Below are 21,808 nucleotides of genomic sequence, written 5' to 3'. Positions count from 1 at the left end.
TTGTGAAACCATACTGAAGAACAATTCCACAAAATGCCCCACAGCTGTCATTTTAACAACTGTCCTCCTCTAAAACAACGGGTTACAATATTATGACTTCTTTCTTGAAGTCTGTGAATTTTCTTTTTTTTCCTCTGTGGCCCTAATATTCTATCATTTTATATATAGCCTTATAGTCTATGGGAAACTGTAAATTATCTAATGATAGCAACATCATCTAAAAATCATCATTTATCCAAAATGATTGAAATTAATGATCGCAAACATTTAAATAATGACAGTGGGTCTAGTTATATGTGATAACAATGTATAGTGGGCAGTGGAATTGGTTTCCGTTTGTGGTGACTGCTGACTGGCATAAGGGATGAGATTAAATAGATTTAGCCTGGTCTGGAGCAGGCTAGCTCCACAGAATAAATCTCCATGGTAATTTATACCATAACATCCTCCTGCCCGAATCCAGCTTTAGTGCAACCGGATAAATTGAGCCAATTTATCCCCCAATGCGCTGCAAGCCGGAGCGAGCCCCAGACGCGCCGTACACTTTTGTGCTCGCTGCACGACATTGTCCTTTTTCCCGAGACCCGACGTGAGCTCGTAGCAAGTCCCTGCTCAACAAACCTGTTGCTGAACGCTCGGGATCTTGTCTGCAGCGTCGTATTTTTGCTGAGAAACGCCGTGAGAAAACACACTTGTCACTGTGTCTCCGAAGCGCAGACATTCAGCCACGGCCGGGTTGAGTCTACAATGTTCTCATGCTTACTTTTAAGCCCAGCCCCCCCGGTAGAGAGGAGGAAGGTTTCTGTGTTACACAGCGTACAGCGGTACACTCCTTTATTCTACTATTAGCTCCCAGAGAGAGAGAGAGAGAGAGAGAGAGAGAGAGAGAGAGAGAGAGAGAGAGAGAGGTTGAGAAATGGCTGAAGTCGCTCCCGCTCCCGCCGCCGTGCGGGCCAAAGCGCCGAAGCGGCGAGCTCATCGTCAAAGCGGTTTCCTCGTCCAAGGAGAGGAGCGGTCTGTCTTATGCCGCACTAAAGAAAGCTTTGGCTGCCGGCGGATATGACGTGGAGAAGAACAACTCTCGCGTCAAGCTCGCGTCAAGAGCCTCGTTACTAAAGGCACTCTGGTGCAGACCAAAGGGACCGCCGAGTATCTGACCGCTGAGATCCTCGAGTTGGCTGGCAACGCCGCCCGTGACAACAAAAAGACCCGTATCATTCCCCGCCACCTGCAGCTCGCTGTGCGTAACGACGAGGAGCTGAACAAACTGCTCGGAGGAGTGACCATCGCTCAGGGAGGCGTACTGCCCAACATTCAGGCCGTGCTGCTGCCCAAGAAGACCGAGAAAGCCGTCAAGACCAAGTAAACTCGCTCAGCGCTGCGTTTCTCACCCCCCCAAAAAAGGCTCTTTTAAGAGCCACCCACTTTTACTGGAAAAGTGCAATTTCATCCTAGTTTTTATTAATGTTGTGAGTGTGAACTTATAAAGACAATTCCCCAAATTGGAAAAAGACAATTCCCCAAATAAAAAAATAAAGACAATTCCCCAAATTTAAAAGTGTTAAAATCTACCATTAATAATTACTGGTCTTGTTTAAAGATGGATGACAGACAATAATAATAAAAATAATAATAATTGATGATGATAAATAATGAAGCCTGCTCTCTAAATGACAGAAAGAGACAGTAGGTTGCTGACAGAAAACAAAAGCGCTCTGCTACTGAGAGCGCCAGTAAAATAGGGGCGGGTGGTTTGGGTATCGAACTGTGTCCGTGACAGAGAACGGTCCAATAGTCATCAGGTGACGTAACGCGTTCTATCCAATGCCAGACGTGTGCTTTCAATCCGCCCAATGAGAACAGGGTGGCGTTAGGGCTTAAAAAGACAGCGTTCGCCAGCGCCGTTTATTGTGCTTTTTCTCCGTGAAGTTCACAGCTCGACGCCATGGCAAGAACCAAGCAGACCGCCCGTAAGTCCGTTGGCAAACTGGTGGCAAAGCGCCCAGGAAGCAGCTCGCCACTAAGGCTGCTTGCAAGAGTGCCCCGGCTACCAGCGGCGTGAAGAAGCCTCACCGTTACAGGCCCGGCACCGTGGCTCTGAGGGTGATCCGCCGTTATCAGAAGTCTACTGAGCTGCTTATCCGCAAGCTGCCCTTCCAGCGCCTGGTGAGAGAAATCGCTCAGGATTTCAAGACCGACTTGCGTTTCCAGAGCTCGGCCGTCATGGCCTTGCAGGAGGCTAGCGAGGCGTACCTGGTCGGTCTGTTCGAGGACACCAACCTGTGCGCCATTCACGCCAAGAGAGTGACCATCATGCCTAAGGACATTCAGCTGGCCCGCCGTATTCGCGGAGAGCGCGCTTAAACCTCAATTCTGTCTAATTTACACAAAGGCTCTTTTAAGAGCCACCACATTCTCTCTCATAAATGAGCACTTCTTCATATCTCTGTGTGTGTGAGCTCAGAGCTTGTCATATACAGTATAAAGCTCACTTAGTGTGTGTGTGTGATTAAAATTTTATATACATATAATCACATGTATGTAAATGTGAATCTGCTTAACAGAAATGATTTACAGACAGAGAGTACAGAGTGTTTGTGTTAGGAATATTGTGTTCAGGGATAAGAAGAGTAATTGATACATAAATAAATACACATTTATTTGAATGGTGCTTTTAGCAATGGATGTTGTCTCAAAGCAGCTTAACAGGACATGAACACAACATAGATATATAGAGATTAATATAAAACAAAAACTCAAGGTTAGTATTAGAATTATATTTAAATGTTTGTATTTATTCCTGATGAACGTGACTGAAGTAAGTGTGGTGAGGAAAAACACCCTTAGGGAGAAACCTTGAGAGGAACCGGACTTAAGGGGGAACCTCATCCTTATGTGGGTGACACTGGACAGGGTGATTATAAATATACAGTCTGACGATGACGATGATGAGGATGTTGTCCTCAAAGATCATGTGTAGTCGTCTTCTCCTCTTATTATATCTGAATATTTAATGAAGCAGAGTCCAACTGGAGCTAGTAAAATAAGATTATAGCCTAACTGAGTAAAGAAGCAGAAGGCTGAATTATAATAATAATAATAATAATAATAATAATAATAATAATAATAATAATAATAATAATTAGTAGTAGTAGTAGTAGTAGTAGTAGTAGTATCTAATTTGTAATTACATATTAAAATATAGTAGCATGAACAAAAAAAAGTGTTCTTTCTTTGTTTTGTGTTTGTTTAAACAGAAAGAGAGCAAAATTCACGTGTTGATTATTATGAGCTAATTATGACCCCAGGTACAGAGCTCTAGAATTACGAAGAATGTTTGATTGCCAATTTGTTTCTTTAAGTAGTAGTTGTACTGTTGCTGCTGATATCAGTAGTAGTAGTTGTAGTGGTGGTATTAGTAGCAAATTCTATTAAAAAATAACTCACAATGGTTACAAATAGTTTCAGGTTACTATTAGTAGTTGTTCTTGTTTTTTTCTTGTTTTTTTCCGCTTTTTCCGCTTTTTATGCTACATTTGCACATTTTAGAATATTGCTTCTACTACTACTTCTAACAAAAACAACAAGAAGAAATCTAATATAAAAGCAATAAATTGCATAATTAAAACTTCACTGTTATGAATACTATTTGATCTTATATGTTGTTGGCCAAATTTCAAAATTGCAAATACATTTAGTTCTTGACTGATAATCTTTAGAAGTACAGTAGAGTACAATTTTCATATACAGTTAGGTCCATATATATTTGGACACAGGCACAATTTTAGTTTTTTTTTTTAGGTACTTACCAAAACATATTCAGGATATAGTTGTATAGATATAGTGGGCTGAAAGTCTCTCAGCTTTAATTTGAGGGTATTTAAATCCAAATTGGAGGAAGGGTTTAGGAATTACAGCTCTTGAGAGTAGCCAGTCACCTTTTTCAAGGGACCAAAAGTAATTGGACAATTGAATCAAAAGCTGTTTCATGGACAGGTGTAGGCTATTCCTTCATTATTTCTTCATCAATTAAGCAGGTAACAGGTGGTATTTGCAATTGAAATCTGTTGCCGTGATCCTAAATTATGCCTTCTAAGGAGCTCTACATGCAAGTCAAACAGGCCATCATTAGGTTTCATAAACAAAACAAATCCATCAGAGAGATAGTGAGAACATTATGAGTGGCCAGATCGACAGTTTGGTATATTCTGAGAAAAAATAGAATGCAATGGTGAGCTCAGCAAAATAAAAGGGCCTGGCTATCCAAGGAAGACAACAGTAGATGACTAAAGGCAGAAAGACTCACGAACAAACATTACCTGAATACAGGTGAAGTTAAGGCCTGGCAAAGCATCAGAAAGGAAGAAACCCAGTCTCTGGTGATGTCCATAGGCTCCAGACTTCAGGCAGTCATTGCCTGAAAAGGATTTTCAACAAAATATTAAAAATGAACATTTTATTTATGACTATATTCATTTGTCCAATTACATTTGAGCCCCTGAAAATGTAGGGACTGTGCATAAAAATGGTTGCAGTTCCTGAACCTTTTACTTGATAATTTTGTTCAACCCCTTGAATTAAAGCTGAACATCTGCTCTTCAAATGGATCTTGTTATTTTTTTCCATTTTCAATTTATTCTGTGGCATACATAACCAAAATGATGAAAATTTTGCATGTGTCCAAATATATATGGACTTAATTGTGTGTGTGTGTGTGTGTGTGTGTGTGTGTGTGTGTGTGTGTGTGTGTGTGTGTCTGTATGTGTGTGTATATATATGTATATAAGTTTGTCTGTATATTCTGTACTGCTTTTGATTTCTTTCTTTCTTTTATTGTTTGTGTATTGTTTGGTTCTGTCTTCAATTCTGAATCTTGATTAACCCTTTGTTTGAATACGGCATGTCACAGTGATTAATAACCAGTTTATATGTTGGTTTCCAGATTCTGGCAGTCACACACAACTATCAGAATCACAATCTGCTTTCAGTACAATAGAGTGTACAATGTATCAGACTCTGTTGTTCAGCTGTTGTCTTGTTTATCTATAACAAACAGAGTCTACTTATATACATGTAATCTAACATAGCTGTTCAAATGATCCCATTTACAGTGAGGCCTGTGTCTAGACCGTGTCGACTAAATACTTCAAGTAGAACAGTGACGTTTTGTTTTGACCCACGTTTGATATTTCAATTTTGACTTCAATGAGCTTTCTTTGTGAATGACACTGAGTTTTAGAATGAGATTAGTGTTGGAGACAATATAGCTCATTTAGACTATAAACCTTATAGATTCTGTAATATTTTGTGTTTTACAGCTGATAAAATGACTCCTGAATGTTGTCTTTACATTCCTTTCTGTGTTGCTTGTAATCTACTATCAGGGTTAAACATGGGCTCGGTTTATAATGTACCCAGACGAATGGGGAACACCGCGCCTCCTAGTAGTGGACCTAGGAGTATAGAATACAGTTCTCAAGCCACAGATGTGCTCAAATGGATGTTTTACATCTAAACGGTGCAGGTTAATGTTGTACAACCACAGAGTGCTGTTACTAACATCTATACATTGCTGGGTGTTGGTCTGTATATTTTTACTGAAATACTCACTTTGTATACCTTGCGTTAAATTCTACTACTACTACTAAGACTTATAACAACAACAATAATAATGATGATGATCCTTGTGTGTACAGAGAGGTTGCAGCAGAAAAGTACTCTAGTAAGTTAAAAGCTTTGGCTTTCTCTTTGTTTATGAACGGGTTCTATTGTGTGAGCGCTGGTCTTAGACCCGCTTCCTTGCCTGTTCTCAACTGGGTCCAGGAGATGGAGAATAAATATTCGGCTTCTCTCTCTGGTGTATTTTATCGAGTGGCTTCACTTCGAGAGAGCAGCATCATGTCTGGTAGAGGTAAAGGCGGTAAGGGACTCGGTAAAGGGGGCGCAAAGCGTCATCGTAAGGTTCTTCGCGATAACATCCAGGGAATCACCAAGCCAGCTATTCGCCGTCTGGCTCGCCGTGGCGGTGTTAAGCGTATTTCCGGCCTGATTTACGAAAGCCGTCACCTACACCGAGCACGCCAAAAGAAAGACCGTCACCGCCATGGATGTGGTGTACGCCCTGAAACGCCAGGGACGCACTCTGTACGGCTTCGGCGGATAAACGTTCAACACCGAACCACGTCAATACAACGGCTCTTTTAAGAGCCACCCAAATATCCTTAAAGAGATTTTCCTTCTTTACTGTGTGTGTGGACGCAAATGACGTCAAAAGCCGTATAAAGCAATATCCAATGTATTTATATGATAGATGCTCTTTAGTCGAATATTATAAGTTAATTGATTTATATACATCTCTATCTTTTTATTTCATATATATATATATTGTGTGCGTGTGAAACACGTGTAAAGTTTGGTGGTAGAAACAGGATTTTTTTTCCCCTTTTCTTTTGTCATAAAGCACAAAATTGAGTGTAAAACGGCGGAAGGGGAACAAAGCATAGAGGGGACAGTGGGGAGGAGTAAGTGTGTAGGAGGAGCGGGAGGAGGCGCTCCGCGTCAGGGCTTTGGGATTATGACCAATAACACACGTTTGTTCTCTTGTGCCTAATTACAATGTCAGACTGTAAATAGACCAGCCGCTAGGTGGGTGTTACTCAATCTCTCGCAGTTCACTCGAACAACAACAGCATGCCTGAACCAGCTAAGACCGCGCCCAAGAAGGGATCCAAGAAAGCCGTGACCAAGACTACGGCTAAAGGCGGCAAGAAGCGCAGAAAGACCAGGAAGGAGAGTTACGCCATCTACGTGTACAAAGTCCTGAAGCAGGTGCACCCTGATACCGGCATCTCCTCTAAGGCCATGGGCATCATGAACTCGTTCGTCAACGACATTTTTGAGCGCATCGCCGGTGAGTCTTCTCGTCTGGCTCACTACAACAAGCGCTCCACCATCACCTCTAGGGAGATCCAGACTGCCGTGCGTCTGTTGCTTCCCGGAGAGTTGGCCAAGCACGCCGTGTCTGAGGGCACAAAGGCCGTCACCAAGTACACCAGCTCCAAGTAAAGCGCCTTACCGCCGTCTTTATCAACACAAAGGCTCTTTTAAGAGCCACCCCCTTTTTCATACAACGTGCAAATCTCCTTTCTGCGTGTGACACACACATACACACCCCAACGGATAACCACTTTTTTCACGTATGTATTTCATCAGTGCTTCTGTATTTTAATGTGTAATTACAATTAAATACTTTGCTGCCGCTCTTGCCTTTTTTTTTCTCCAAATTTATTGAAAGATTTCAAATAACTTTCTAAAACACATGATGTACTTGTGAATGAGCTTTTTATAATCATACATTTGAATACAAAAATATTAAATTCTTGATTTATAATTAGTTATTTTCAATTTTCATTTTCAGTTTTTATTTAATATTATTTCTCTCCCCAGTTGTATTCAGCACATTTACTGTTTGTAATTGTTAAGCTTTCTTTCAAGTATTTTGAAGCTAATACTTTCACCTCTTCTTTGGTTTGGGTGTCTAGGGTTTACACTAGAGTTACACTATTGCTCATCCATAGCGCTTCTCTTTTGTTTTGATTCAGTTTAGCTCATTATCACCTTTAATTCAAATCAATCACCTTGTATTCTTTCGTGTTTGATTTTGTGTAAGATTGGTCTAATTGCAGTAGTATTAGTAGTAGTATTAGCAGTAGTAGTAAATAAAAAAAAAATAAATTATTACTACTACTACTAATAATAATAATAATAATATTTACTACAAATTATTTCTAAGGTGTGAGTAACCTGCACTTCCTAAACGTGGCCACACGATGGCGGTCAACATCCATCCACAATGCTATTATTCTTTGGGTATTTTTTAGCTTATTAATTATTTCATCTATGTTCTCTTCTTATCATTTGGTAACAAACAGAGAAACATTTAACAACACTTCTTACATTATATACTTTAAATACAATTGTTCCTCATTGTTCAGTTTAAATGCCAGCATCTCTGATGTTATGAGGTGTATAAGTACATACGGTCTGGGCAGCTTGCATGTGCTGGAAGACATTATGAATGCTGAAACGTATATAAAGGTTTTAAAGCCACATGTGATCCCCTCCAGATCATTTCTATTTAAGGGAAGGTCTAGTGTATTTCAGCAGTACAATGAAAACCACACACTGCAGCTATTACAACAGCATGGCTTCATCGTCGAAGGGTTCGGGTGCTAAATCGGCTTTTTTTTCTTCTTCTTCTTCTTCTTCTTCTTCTTCTTCTTCTATTTTTTTTTTTTTTTCAGTTTTACAGTAGATACAATATTTGTCTCTTTAATGGATCTTTACTGAGTGAGATGAATTGTCTGATGGAGAGCAGGAATGTTGAATCAACACAATGGGAAAATCTTCAGTGTTACAGCAGCATGTGATAGCAGCACAAACTTTAAGGAGTAGACGGAGTCTTTAACAGTATAAATTAATAACTGCATATCAAGATGCATGCCAAACTGAAACCATAGCTGACCAAGATGTCCACTCAATGTGAACGATCCATAATGATGCTTTAAGATATAAAGACACTTGTAACCCAGGTAATCAGGTTACTATTTAAAAGAAAAAAAGAGAAAGGAAAGTTCTAGATAGACAGCTGTTTTGTCCAATCACGGCTCTGATTCCAGTGATTGGCTCTCCTAAGTGCCAATCTTTCATAAGCCAATCTTTAAACAGCACTTTCCAAAGCCCCGCCCACGGCGCTGCTGCACGGGCAGCAGGAGAGAGAAGGAGGGAGAGGATAGTTTTCGGAAAGGGCGAAAGACAATGAACTCTGTGCTGTGTTTGGAAGCTGAAATAAGAAAGGCACAAGTAATCAAGGAAGTGTTAATAGGAGTATTTGATGTTGAAAAGGCTTACGACATGATGTGGAAAGAGGGACTATTAATAAAACTAGAAAAAATGGAAATAAAAGGTAGAATGTATAATTGGGTCAATAACTTCTTGTTTAAAAGAACTATACAAGTTAGGGTGGGGTCTGAATTGTCTCAGATATATCAAATAGAGAATGGAACACCTCAAGGAAGTGTTAGCAGTCCCATTCTGTTTAATCTAATGATTAATGATATTTATAATCAGATAGACATGGGGATAGGAAGATCTCTGTATGCAGATGACAGCACGCTGTGGAAAAGGGGCCGCAATGTGGGGCATGTGGAGAAGTGTATGCAGAACGCTGTTAAAAAAGTAGAAAGTTGGGCTAATGAATGGGGTTTCCGTTTCTCTGTAGCAAAAACTCAGGTGATCTGTTTTACAAAAAGAAAAATCAGTCCAATAATAAATATTAAAATGTATGATCAGCAATTGGAGCAAGTGTCAGTAATTAGATTTCTGGGAATGTGGATGGATTCAAAATTGAATTTTAAAGCTCATATTCAGAAAATGGGGGGCACGGTGGCTTAGTGGTTAGCACGTTCGCCTCACACCTCCAGGGTCGGGGTTTGATTCCCGCCTCCACCTTGTGTGTGTGGAGTTTGCATGTTCTCCCCGTGCCTCGGGGGTTTCCTCCGGGTACTCCGGTTTCCTCCCCCGGTCCAAAGACATGCATAGTAGGTTGATTGGCATGAAGATGGCGCAGCTAACACTGTGAGCGTGAGAGTCAGAGGGGGAATTCAAATGGAGCAGCCGTACAAAGCGGTATTCAAGAATGTTTCCACGTGTGGAGAGAAAGATTGAATGCAAAAAATTCACATCTCTGAAAGGATTACGGTGATACGAAATTGTGACCGGAGTGAGAAAACCACAAGGCGATTATTTGAAATAGAAGCTGATGCAAATCAACGGAGAAATGGGATATTACAAATGAGCTTGTTGGAATATATGTGCCATATCTAACTCTTCTGGAGAGGAAACGTCTGGTATCGGACGTGATTAAATGTACACAATGGCGAGCCGCCCACTCAGTCAAAGTGATAAAATAAGACCATAATATTGGACCTTGTTTATTTATTATAGAAAAGGTGTGTGTAAACTTCTAATTAAAATAATCTGCTGAATACACAATTTTCAACACTGATATTCTTCATATCCATGTGTGTTAATGTAGGATTCTGACTTTTGTGTACTATCTGCTTAAAAAGTCAGATTGTTATAGAGTTGTGTTATTTTAATTTTGGTTATATTGTATAGTATTGTTGTTCCTATAGTGTTGCTCTATGCTTATTATTTATCTCAGGTGATAAATCAAAGTCCACTGAATTGTGAACAGAGTTTATGAATCAGTTCTGGAGCTGTAATACCTCCATTCTGTACTCTTCATAGGATTATAATCTTAATGAAATAGCATTAATCATAAATAACTAGCTGTGAACACTGAACACTTCACACATGACACAGAACAACAAATTAAACATCATAAATTAAAAAAGGACAATGAACTATTTATAAAACTAAAGACTGGAAACACATTTGTAAATAAGAAAGTTCATCTTAACTCCTCTGTGGTCTCTCTGGTTGTGATGTTACTAATCCTCATGTCCTGTGTTCTCTCTGGTTGTGATGTTACTAATCCTCATGGTCTGTGTTCTCTCTGGTCGTGATGTTACTAATCCTCATGGTCTGTGTTCTCTCTGGTCGTGATGTTACTAATCCTCATGGTCTGTGTTCTCTCTGGTCGTGATGTTACTAATCCTCATGTCCTGTGTTCTCTCTGGTTGTGATGTTACTAATCCTCATGTTCTGTGTTCTCTCTGGTTGTGATGTTACTAATCCTCATGTTCTGTGTTCTCTCTGGTTGTGATGTTACTAATCCTCATGTTCTGTGTTCTCTCTGGTTGTGATGTTACTAATCCTCATGTTCTGTGTTCTATCTGGTCGTGATGTTACTAATCCTCATGTTCTGTGTTCTCTCTGGTTGTGATGTTACTAATCCTCATGTTTTGTGTTCTCTCTGGTTGTGATGTTACTAATCCTTAAATATTAATCACATTTCTTTTGTCTTAGTGAGTTTATCTACACATCAGTAATGGATGTCTCTTTATACTCTTTATAATAAATGTCTCTTTATGCTCCTGTTTTTCACAGGTGAGAGAAGTGTGTGTATGTGTGTGTGTGTGTGTGTGTGTGTGTGTGTGCAGATTTAAAATAATTTCTTGTTTTGTACCAAAGAAAAATAAAAATATATATATATATATATATATATATATATATATATATATATATATATATATATATATATATATATATATATATATATATATATATATATACGTTTCATTATATAAATGTTCAGTTTGAAGTTGCACAATCAAATGAAGGAAAATTATGAGAAGAGTTAATTAAAATAAGTAAAATTTGTGGTTGAGGTAATTTGCATAAAATGTTTAAAATTTATCCACAGTTCCTCCCGTCCTGTCTGTCACTCATCAGTACTATCTGATCCAGCAGGGGAAAACCTGGAGTGATGCTCAGGCTTACTGCAGAGCCACACACACTGACCTGGCTATCATCGACAGTAATGACAACATGGTCCGACTTCAGAATGAAGCACAGAGACAACAATTAGTTCCAGTGCTTGGATTGGACTCTACAATCCCATCAACAGCTGGCGCTGGTCCATGGGGAATAAACCACTGGGAAGCAGTGTTCAGATGGAGATGGAAAATGGAGTTCAGGTCAACACACAACTTTGGTGGAAATGAGGAGTGTGGTGCGATTGCTCCCTGGGGTTGGGCGATTGTGCCCTGTACTTGGTCAATCCCTGCTGTCTGTTTTTTGATGGTAAGAATCTACATGTTGGTCACTTTCCTATTTATAGAGAATAGAGAATGTTGTGTTGTAATAGAAATTCTGAACAATGTATTTTTAATATACTCATTGGGTTGAACTGGGAAAAATATTTAACATAATTTCTTAAAGCAAATTTCAGACACTGGGGAAATACTTACTTGTACAATCTACCCAGATTTGTGTCATGTTCTTGATGTTCTGTCAGCAACTTTTAAGAAATTTCCTTTTGGGGTTTTAAAGTTGTAATCTGTGTATTTTTTAATTTTGAACCTTCCATAAACCTATGTTTCATCTTTGTGTTTTTTATTCTCATAGGCAGTTATACTGGACATCAGAGCTACATTTATATTTCTACTACTATGACATGGCTTGAAGCTCAGACTTACTGTAGTCAGCATCACACAGACTTGTCAAGCTCAAGAGATGTAAATGAAGACTCAGTTATAAAGGGACTGGTCTCAGGCTGGACTTTAATTGGTCTGTTCAGAGACTCCTGGAAGGTGACAGACCAAACCAAATTTCTCTACCGTCAGCTGGATGACTGATCTGATCATGCCCTGAAGAATGAAAACTGTGGTTATATAAATAACAGTCAGGCTGTTGATGCTCTGTGCTCAGACATAATGCCTTTCTTCTGTTACTCAGGTTAGTTAATGTTTTATTCAGTCTTACATTTAGGCAAATTAATCTGAGTTCAGTATGCTATTTTAATTGTTTTTGTTTGTGTTTCTGCATTTAGATGTCACAGGAAAACAACAAACACTAAGAGTGAAGGTCCGATCCAAAGAGGATGTGAATGATCCTGCAGTGATGAAGTCCATCTTGGAGCAGGTGGGTCTCAACCTCCACAAGACTTATAATGTACATTTCCCAGTATTCATCAAACTCTTACACATATAAACTGTATTGTAATCAGATTCTGACTGTTGTATACAGTTTCTGTATCATTTCCTACAGGTGAGTCTCTATCCTGCATTATTTAGTAATAAGTCTTATTCTGTTCATTAGATCAACCAGAAACTAAGGATGATTTGGGGACAGAAGATCAGTGAAATGGCGTAAACAACCAGATGGAGTTGTTTCACAAGCTGAAAGAAGGAAATAACAGTACAGTAGAAAATCAAATAAAATATGATTATTTTACTGGAAATTAATTTTGTTACCTTTTGATTCCTGCTAAGTTTGGAGTTTAGTTGTTAGATGTATATTAGCATAATATGTATGATGTTAAATCTCTTTCTATAACTAGTAGTCAATAATGAATGTATATTAATACTTGTTTTTATACAAGTATGCCTCAGTATTTATAAATACCGAGGCGTTCCCAGGCCAGCCGAGAGACATAGTCCCTCCAGCGTGTCCTAGGTCTTCCCCAGGGCCTCCTCCCGGTTGGACATGCCCGGAACACCTCCCTAGGGAGGCGTCCAGGAGGCATCCGGAACAGATGCCCGAGCCACCTCAGCTGACTCCTCTCGATGTGGAGGAGCAGCGGCTCTACTCTGAGCTCCTCCCGAGTGACCGAGCTCCTCACCTTATCTCTAAGGGAACGCCCAGCCACCCTGCAACCGCATCATATATCGACCGCATCACTGCAGAAGATACACCAATCCGCCTGTCGATCTCCCGCTCCATCCTTCCCTCACTCGTGAACAAGACCCCAAGATACTTAAACTCCTCCACTTGAGGCAGGAGCTCTCCACCAACCTGAAGGGGGCAAGCCACCCTTTTCCGGTTGAGAACCATGGCCTCGGACTTGGAGGTGCTGATTCTCATTCCCGCCGCTTCACACTCGGCTGCAAACCATCCCAGTGCACACTTATGATTCAATTCACTCTGATTTTTTTCCCTTGCAACACACATCCACTAGATGGTGACATGTGACCACGGTATGTGAACCACACAATGTGCTGCATCTGTTACTGCGCTCTTTCAGCCTATCGCAGCATCTCGGGTTACAGGCAGGGTACACACACACAATCACACACAGACACACACACACAATCTCTCACACACACTCACACACACACACACACACACACACACACACACACAAACACTTACAGTACACACACACACACACACACAATATCTCTCTCTCTCTCTCTCTCTCTCTCTCACACACACACACACACACTTTACTGTAGACTGTAGGTAGAAACTGGTGTAGCAGAAGCTCTTACACAAAGAGAATGTATTATTTAATATACTATATTATATTTTCTGGTATATTTACATATATGCTTGTTTTGTAATATACTGTATTTGTTGTTGTTGTTTAGTTTGTTTCAGAATAGTTTTCTGATAGAGAGAGAGATATTCTGGTGTCCACTATACAGAGAATGCAGGAGGACAAGGTATTGAACCAAACTAAATGACCTATTTAATTTAAAAGGACATAATGACAATTGTTTATGGGAAGTGAATAATTAAACTCACATACCATAAAGGGAGAGAGAGAAAAATGGTTAGCCAAAGAGAGTGACAGACATCGTAACCCAAAGACTTCCAAGATTTTTGTGAAAATATATTATTTGGGTGAACTAACATCTTTTTTTATTTTATTTATTTATTTTTTTTGCTATTAATAAAGATTTTGAAGATTACAAAGTGAAAATGTCACGTTTTGTAGAATGACACATGAATGTTGTAACCTGGAAGTATGTAAGTGTGACACAATTCATTATAAAAGGTGGAGAAATGTTCAGACAGTTACAGAATCTTCAGTTTTCTGAAACATTTCTCAAACATTGTGCACGCTGCCTTTAACACAAGCTTAAACAACGTGAATGACGTTTTCTTTTCAGGGCTCTGATGGTTTTGAAGACAGGCAGGCGTGACCTTCTCAACCTTCAAACCCCACACACACACACGTGCGAAATAAAAAAAAACAACAACAATGGGGTGTTACTATCACTGACCACAATTTAACCAATTACCAAGTATTTGTTCAATTTCCATTTATTAATTTGTGTGTTTGTGTGTGTGCAAGATTGAGAGAGGAGAGAGAGAGAGAGAGAGATTATGGGGTTTTTTACACCTGGTCACTTCATACGTTTTCTGTGATCAGATATCTATCCGATGGTAAAAAGACCAGGTCTAAATGCCCTCCGAAACGGTTTCGAAACGGATATAAATCCGATGGTTCAAACCACTTCAGGAGGTGGTCTGGGACGCATTTCAGATGAAACTGGACAGGTGTAAATGAATGTGGTTGTTCAAGCCACATACATCAGCGCTATACTCCTCCCAAACAGAAGTACGTCACTCACAGGTGACTCGCAAGTCGTGCATCGCACCAGAAACAAATATGTTTTCCCACCAGCGCTGGCTCTGATCTTTGACCCAGGTGTCTCGTTGGATCTTAAAACGCACTGTTGCCGCCAGGGAAGATGCAGCAAACAGTAAACGCTGTTTTTCTGTAGCAACCGCACACACCAAAACGTGTTCCATTTCAATTTCCCCGGAAATGAGTTAAAATATATTTGCATATTGGGCGGGAGTAGAAAGATAAGATTGATATCCGATTCGCCAAGATGCATTTATGTGGCCTAATGTAAATGGAACAGTTTTAACAAATCAGATAGCTATCGGATCAGTGACAACACATGAAGTGACCAGGTGTAAAAAGGCCCTATGACTGGTGTTGTTTATTATGTTTGTTGACTTTTTGGACCCCTTTATCAGTTGTAATGTTGCTCCCAGTTCAGCACAAGCTCAGCCATATTTAGGGTCATGATTGAGGACAATGTCCCATCCAGAGACAACTCTGTTTCGTGTTGAGATTTTGTTCAAACCGACCATCGAATATACCCTCTCTAATGAGTATCTGTATTTTTTTTTTTTTATTTATTTATTTTTTTTAAATTGAATTAAATTGCATTAAATCTTACCCAGACAGTGCTATTTTCTGATTGGCTATTGTGTTGCCTCTTTTTTCTGATTGGATGATAAGTGTCAGCTCGACTAAGAACTCTGGGGAGACGCGCTTGGTTCCATAGAGACAGCGGAGCGGACTGATACATTTTGGGTGCTGCGGCTTATTACATATATGATAAATAATCAAAAAGTTTTTCTGCGTGAGAAATACAATGTGTGGTGGGAGAGCGTGACAAAAGACCCAAATGAGCGACTGTCACTCTCAGTGTGTGATACTTGTCAGTCCTGTCTTTTATATGTACCTGGTTTGTATATAGTTTACTGTTAAGTAAAATACTTTTATATTTTTGTTCTGTTTTTTTTTTTTTTTTAAGTTATTATTCCAAGTCTTCTAATGCTATAGACTTGAACTGCACATTATTACTAACTGTTAATTTTACATTCTTGCATTGTCCAGTGTAATGTTATAGTGATACAAGATACCATAATAAATATATAAAAGCAGAAGAATAAACATTGCTCATGTTTATCAGTTTAGCAAGTAGACTATGGTTATGGGTACTGAGGTTCGCTCCATGGTCTGAGGTTAGTTGTGTAGGAAAAACTTGGACAGCTGTAGTTCAATACGTACAGATGTCAAAATTATATGAGGAAATAATGACACCAATTTCACTATATGGTCAATTTTAAATCTTAAAAGTGTATACAAGGAATTTAAACTGCATACAGGTGGATACTGTCAGGAACAGAAGACAACGGAGGCATAGATTATGTAAAATAACAGAGTTTATTGATAAACTGAGGTGAATGAAGTGAGCGAGGGTGCAACAGTGCAGGTGAAGCTCCAACACACACACACGGGAACACTGGAAGCCGACCCACGAAGATTAGATCCTTGGATGGACGATGAACTTGGGGAACTACTGATAAAGAGAGATAAAGAGTCAGGTTAGTAGACACAGCGATTAAAACTCAGGTGATGAGGATCTGGTTTGCTATGTGAGGGGAGAACCCGGCGATTCCGTGACAGATACTGTAAAATAATTTTTTTAATCTAATCTAAATTTTTTAATCTAGTCCGGTCCCTGAAGGATCAACTGACGAAGTCTAAGGTTGAGGTGTGTAATTACATAAACATCATCTGGCATGACAAGATTATGTTCAGCCATAAGTTCCACACAGAGGTGAAATCTGTAAATGATCTGTAAATCTTCCACACAGAGGTGAAATCTTCTCTGTAAATGACGAGTTTTGCTTGATCAACTGGATGGAAGAAATTCTGCACTCCATATAAACTGGGAACAGCAAAGCGAAGGTCAACCACTGGCAGCATGTGGGACCTTCAGACAGCATGTCTGTATCCTTGGCAATTCCAAGCAGTACTGTTTCAACAAGAACCTCCTTCATAATAGAAACAAATAAGGAAAATTCCTATTATCTTATGTATACAAATGCCACGTATACTGAATATTTTAAAAGGTTTGTAAGAAATACAAAATGCGTTGTGTAAAAATAAGACGATGATGGTGAAGATCTTAATGAAGAACAAGAAGTTTATTCCAGCGTAGCAGTGACAAAATACATGAAGTACTTTGGGTTCATCGGAGTCAGTAAGAACCCAGAGCAAATCCTGCTCAAGCATTTTATACTGTTTTCCTCTTTGTAGTTTAAATGAGGGTCTTCTTTGAATGTGGATCGAGCGTAAGAACTGAGTGTCTCCCAAATGGCTGGGTCACACCTTGTTATTTAGCCAGATGTCTTTAAATGTTAATCACAGTCACATATACTTTGTGTTGGTATTGTTACAGTTGTTATCAACCAAATGGTCACTTTAAATGGTAATCACATAGTCACATAGACCCTTTGTTCGTGGTGATCCCTGATGTCCTGCTGCCGCTTCCATATTTATAATTAATCAAGTTTATACGTTTAGAGTCCTAAGCGTATTACCTTATGATACTGAAACCTTTTAAGGAATGAGCTCTTTTAGATGTGTACCTTGGAGTAGAATTTGGGTGCAATTTCTGTAATTTCTTACAGGTTAAATTATTAATTATTAAATTATTAAAAAAAAAAAAAAAAAGTGGGTGCAGTGGTGGCTCAACTGGTTAAGGCTCTGGGTTTTTGATCAGAGGATAAGTGTTCAAGGCCCAGCACAGCCAAGCTGCCACTGCTGGGCCCTTGAGCAAGGCCCTCAACCCTCCCTGCTCCTGGGATGTTGTATCATAGCTGCCTCTGCACTCTGACCCCAACCTCCTCAGTTGGGGTATGTGAAGAAAAGAATTCTTCATGTATATGTGGCGATAATAAAGGCTTCTATGCCCCATTCTATCTATTCTAATTTATGATATAAATTAATTTTATAAGATAATATATAATCTAAAGTGTGAGCCCGCCTGTGAAAACCAAGCTAAGGTCATTTTTTGGCCGTTTAGGTTTTTTTAGGGCTCTGTAAACAGTAGATTTTTTCGACACTAAAGAGTTTTAAAATGTATTTAAAATAGTGTGGTTATCTTGTCAGAAGTTGAGCTACAAAACAGATAAGATGTTCCTGAAATGTTGGTGATGATAAAAAATATCTGCTCTGAATTAAGAAGTCACAATATCTACCTTGCCTTCACTGACCCTATTGTTGTTATTGTGATTTAATATTATGTTAATAATATTATTAATATTATGTCTGTTTACATTTTCATATGACAGGAAATAGGTTCCTGAAACGAATGATATAAGAATCTTCAGGTGTTTCTGTGTCTAAAATGAATACAGAGACGATGAAAGTCAATGTATACAAGCCAAGTTCAGGTATATTTGTGCAGAAATATAAAGTGTAGTGTCTATAAAATCACTAATTTCAGTATTTTTCATGTTATAAATAAATGTTTGAGTATTATATACTGATAGTTTAGTTTTTATTCTATCATTTACAGTAATAATCACTAATTGCATATTTATGTCATTTTTATGGTCATGAATTCTTTGAAGCTCTAAATTGGATCACGTGACTTTAGCCAGGGTTTCACAGGTGGGGTCACAAATGATTCTCTGACATTATACTACATGTGTTACCTGAATAAAATGCTGGAAGCAAAACTGAATGAGACATTTGTCAATAAAGCGGTCAACAAAGTATCCATCTTCTTTAAGTTGTTCAAAATGATCCATCCAAATCTGTATGCACTGGCTTCTGGCTATGTAGTGTGTCTCCACCAGTAAAATCAGGATCTCTCTATTTGTGAAAGCACAATGAAAATAATACTCTATAAATGTTATCCATGACCATACAGCAAGATCTAAAATCGAAAGATTGAAAGTCAAGATCTAAATCAGTAAAGGGAAAAAATGACGTCAGAATGCTAAAATATATGGTGCATTATATTATTAAGCAATAGGATAGAATCACAAGAATTGCAGAGAAAAAAAGTCAGAATTCTGAGATATAAAGTCAGAATTATCTTTTATTATTATTTATTTATTTATTTATTTATTTATTTATTTATTTATTTATTTATTTTTAAACGAGGCAGAAACAAGCTTCCATAGACATTTTAAAATAAAGGAAAACATTAGGTTTTAAAGATTAAAGATTTTAAAAATATATTTCTTCTTTTTCTTTAATGGTGAACATATTGTCTGTAACAGAGTGGTACAAATAAAGTTATAAAAAAAAAAGTATTTGCTCTTAATAAAGATTTTGAAGATTACAAAGTGAAAATGTCACGTTTTGTAGAATGACATGAATTTTGTAACCTGGAAGTATGTAAATGTGACACTTCATTATAAAAGGTGGAGAAATGTTCAGACAGTTACAGAAGAATATGTGTTTAACAGATTAGACACATTACTTAATGTCATAACATCGTTTTACCAGCAGATGGCGGAAAGGATTGGTGTTTTTTTTTTTTTATGTACAATTTCTTTTACAGTTAGTGACATGTATTTATGATTACTGTGTTCACATTTACAGTACAAACCTCTTCACACAGTTAGAACAACAACAGTCTATGTGACTGAATCACCTTTCACTGCTTTGTATTATGGAAAAGCATTAAATAAACTCAGCTTTAAAACTTGAAATGAATTCTTCTATTGTTCAAACTCATCACAACTTCAGCAAATCTGTGTATCTACAGAACATTTTTCACCTTTACATACTGTTTTATAAACTAATCAATATAATAAAAAAGTCCAAGCAAATTATCTTTATTATTATAATAAAATATATTCATTCAAAGTTTTAATAAAATAAATAAACCAATAGACTAAAAATAATGTAACAAATGCAGTATATTATTAAGTGTATTATTAATGTATTAAGATTATATTAATATATATGTGTTACTGAAGTAAATAAGTGTATGGAAGTGTAGGTGTTAAATATGCAAACAAAATAATAATAATAATAATAATAATAATAATAATAATAATAATAATAATAATAATAATAACAAGAAGAAGAAGAAGAAGAAGAAGAAGAAGAAGAAGAAGAATTAAATGTAAATATAATCATTGGCCTAATGTTAGCTAACGTGCTAGCGACCATAGCTGTCAGTTTAAATTCCATACTAAAATCCTGAAAGGAGTTGATGAGCTTAGATAATGCGAATTTAGTTTATTTCCATAATCTAATATTCAAGTCCATTAAAAAGTCACTTTTCACAACCCTGACTACTGGATTTACACTAAATCCTACTTAGACTAGTGATTAGTCAGATCTGGTGATAAAGGGCTTAGTGACAGATGTATGTTGTCTACCTAGAAAACATCACTAATCATTTCATTTACCCAACATCATAGTGACTATAAAGGTAGTTAGCTTGCTGAAGTCAGTTTGAACAATTATACAGGAGCATTTTTAATAGATGTGGGTGGTGGACAGGGGCAGGAGGTTTTAGAGAGTTTAATCAGGTCACTTGTATAGTGATTTTAAACTGTTTAAATCTATCAAAACATTATCTACAGGGTATGAATATTAAGATGTTATAGAATTCAATCAGTAAAGTAAATGAATGCCCGACTCTGCTTAGCTTCCGAGATCAGACGAGATCTACCTTTTTTTTATTTATTTACTTATTATTTTGTTATTATTAAAACATTAATTTTGTCACGGAATCGCCAGGTTCTCCCCTCACACAGCAAACCAGATCCTCATCACCTGAGTTTTAATCACCGTCACCTGGCACCCATCATTACCACACCAGATAAAAGACTCTCTCACACACACACACACACACACACACACACACACACACACACACACACACACACACACACACACACACACACACACACACATATATTGTCCGGTCTCATACTCGCTAGCTGCTGCTGCATGCTGTGTCTACTAACCTGACTCTTTCTCTCTCTTTATCAGTAGTTTCCCAAGTTCGTCGTCCATCCAAGGATCTAGTTCTTGTGGGTCTGCTACCAGTGATCCTGTGTGTGTGTGTTGGAGCTTCACCTGCACTGTTTCACCCTCACTCACTTCATTCACCTCAGCTTGTCAATAAACTCTGTTATTTTACATATCTGTCTTCCTTGTCTTCTGTCCCTGACAGAAGACCGGACCGACAAAATTATGTCTTCTCAGAACTCGGACACCTACCAAGGACTGGTCAACATGCTGAGACAGGAGTTGCTACAGACACCCGGACAACCACCGCACACACAGTTCACCGCAACAAACAGTGCTACCGTTGTCACAGTTCCCATGGCCAACCTAACACCCTACTCTGGAGTTGCGGAAGAATGTAAGGGATTTCTGGTCCAATGTTCGCTAATCTTTGAAATGCAACCATCTCGTTTTCCACAGATCGCAGCAAAATCTCATTCATAATCTCATTACTCACCGGAAAAGCGGTCCGTTGGGCCAAGTCCATCTGGTATCAAGACGGATCCTTTTTATACTCCATTAAAGAATTCACCACCTATATCCAAGAGGTATTTGGTATTCCTGCTGGAGATACAACTGTTTGTGATAAACTTTATCATATTAAACAGGTGAAATCTTCGGCGGCCGAATATTCACTGCAGTTCCGCACGCTAGCGGCCACTAGCGGTTGGGATGAGTGAGCATTGATGACAACCTACCGTAATGGCTTAAAACCAGAACTTCATCTGCAATTATCAGCCTTCGATGACACCATGGGGTTGG

The 21,808-nt window shown here is 38.4% G+C and overlaps 2 protein-coding genes, 1 long non-coding RNA gene and 2 pseudogenes across 3 annotated transcripts in view; 4 read left to right on the top strand and 1 right to left on the bottom strand.

The window, feature by feature from the left end:
• The window catches only part of LOC132843573 (histone H2AX-like), a 264,980-nt gene that overhangs the window by 32,952 nt on the left and 210,220 nt on the right, over nucleotides 1-21,808 (bottom strand). The window lies entirely within an intron of this gene.
• LOC132843558 (histone H3-like) lies at nucleotides 1,946-2,376 on the top strand (annotated as a pseudogene).
• Nucleotides 5,890-6,180, top strand: LOC132843577 (histone H4-like; annotated as a pseudogene).
• Nucleotides 6,688-7,114, top strand: LOC132843570 (histone H2B-like). The gene has a single exon (XM_060866984.1). It carries the CDS (start codon nucleotides 6,691-6,693, stop codon nucleotides 7,063-7,065), a length of 375 nt encoding a protein of 124 aa, XP_060722967.1. The 5' UTR covers nucleotides 6,688-6,690; the 3' UTR covers nucleotides 7,066-7,114.
• LOC132843589 (uncharacterized) lies at nucleotides 11,287-12,759 on the top strand. The gene is made up of 3 exons (XR_009648138.1): nucleotides 11,287-11,769; nucleotides 12,094-12,423; nucleotides 12,518-12,759. It is a non-coding gene; the product is annotated as an uncharacterized LOC132843589 (long non-coding RNA).

Source organism: Tachysurus vachellii, chromosome 3 (genome assembly GCF_030014155.1).
Source record: "Tachysurus vachellii isolate PV-2020 chromosome 3, HZAU_Pvac_v1, whole genome shotgun sequence".
Lineage (NCBI taxonomy): Eukaryota > Metazoa > Chordata > Actinopteri > Siluriformes > Bagridae > Tachysurus > Tachysurus vachellii.
The sequence above is the reverse complement of the archived record's forward strand: the minus strand, read 5'-3'. Positions and strand labels throughout refer to the sequence as shown.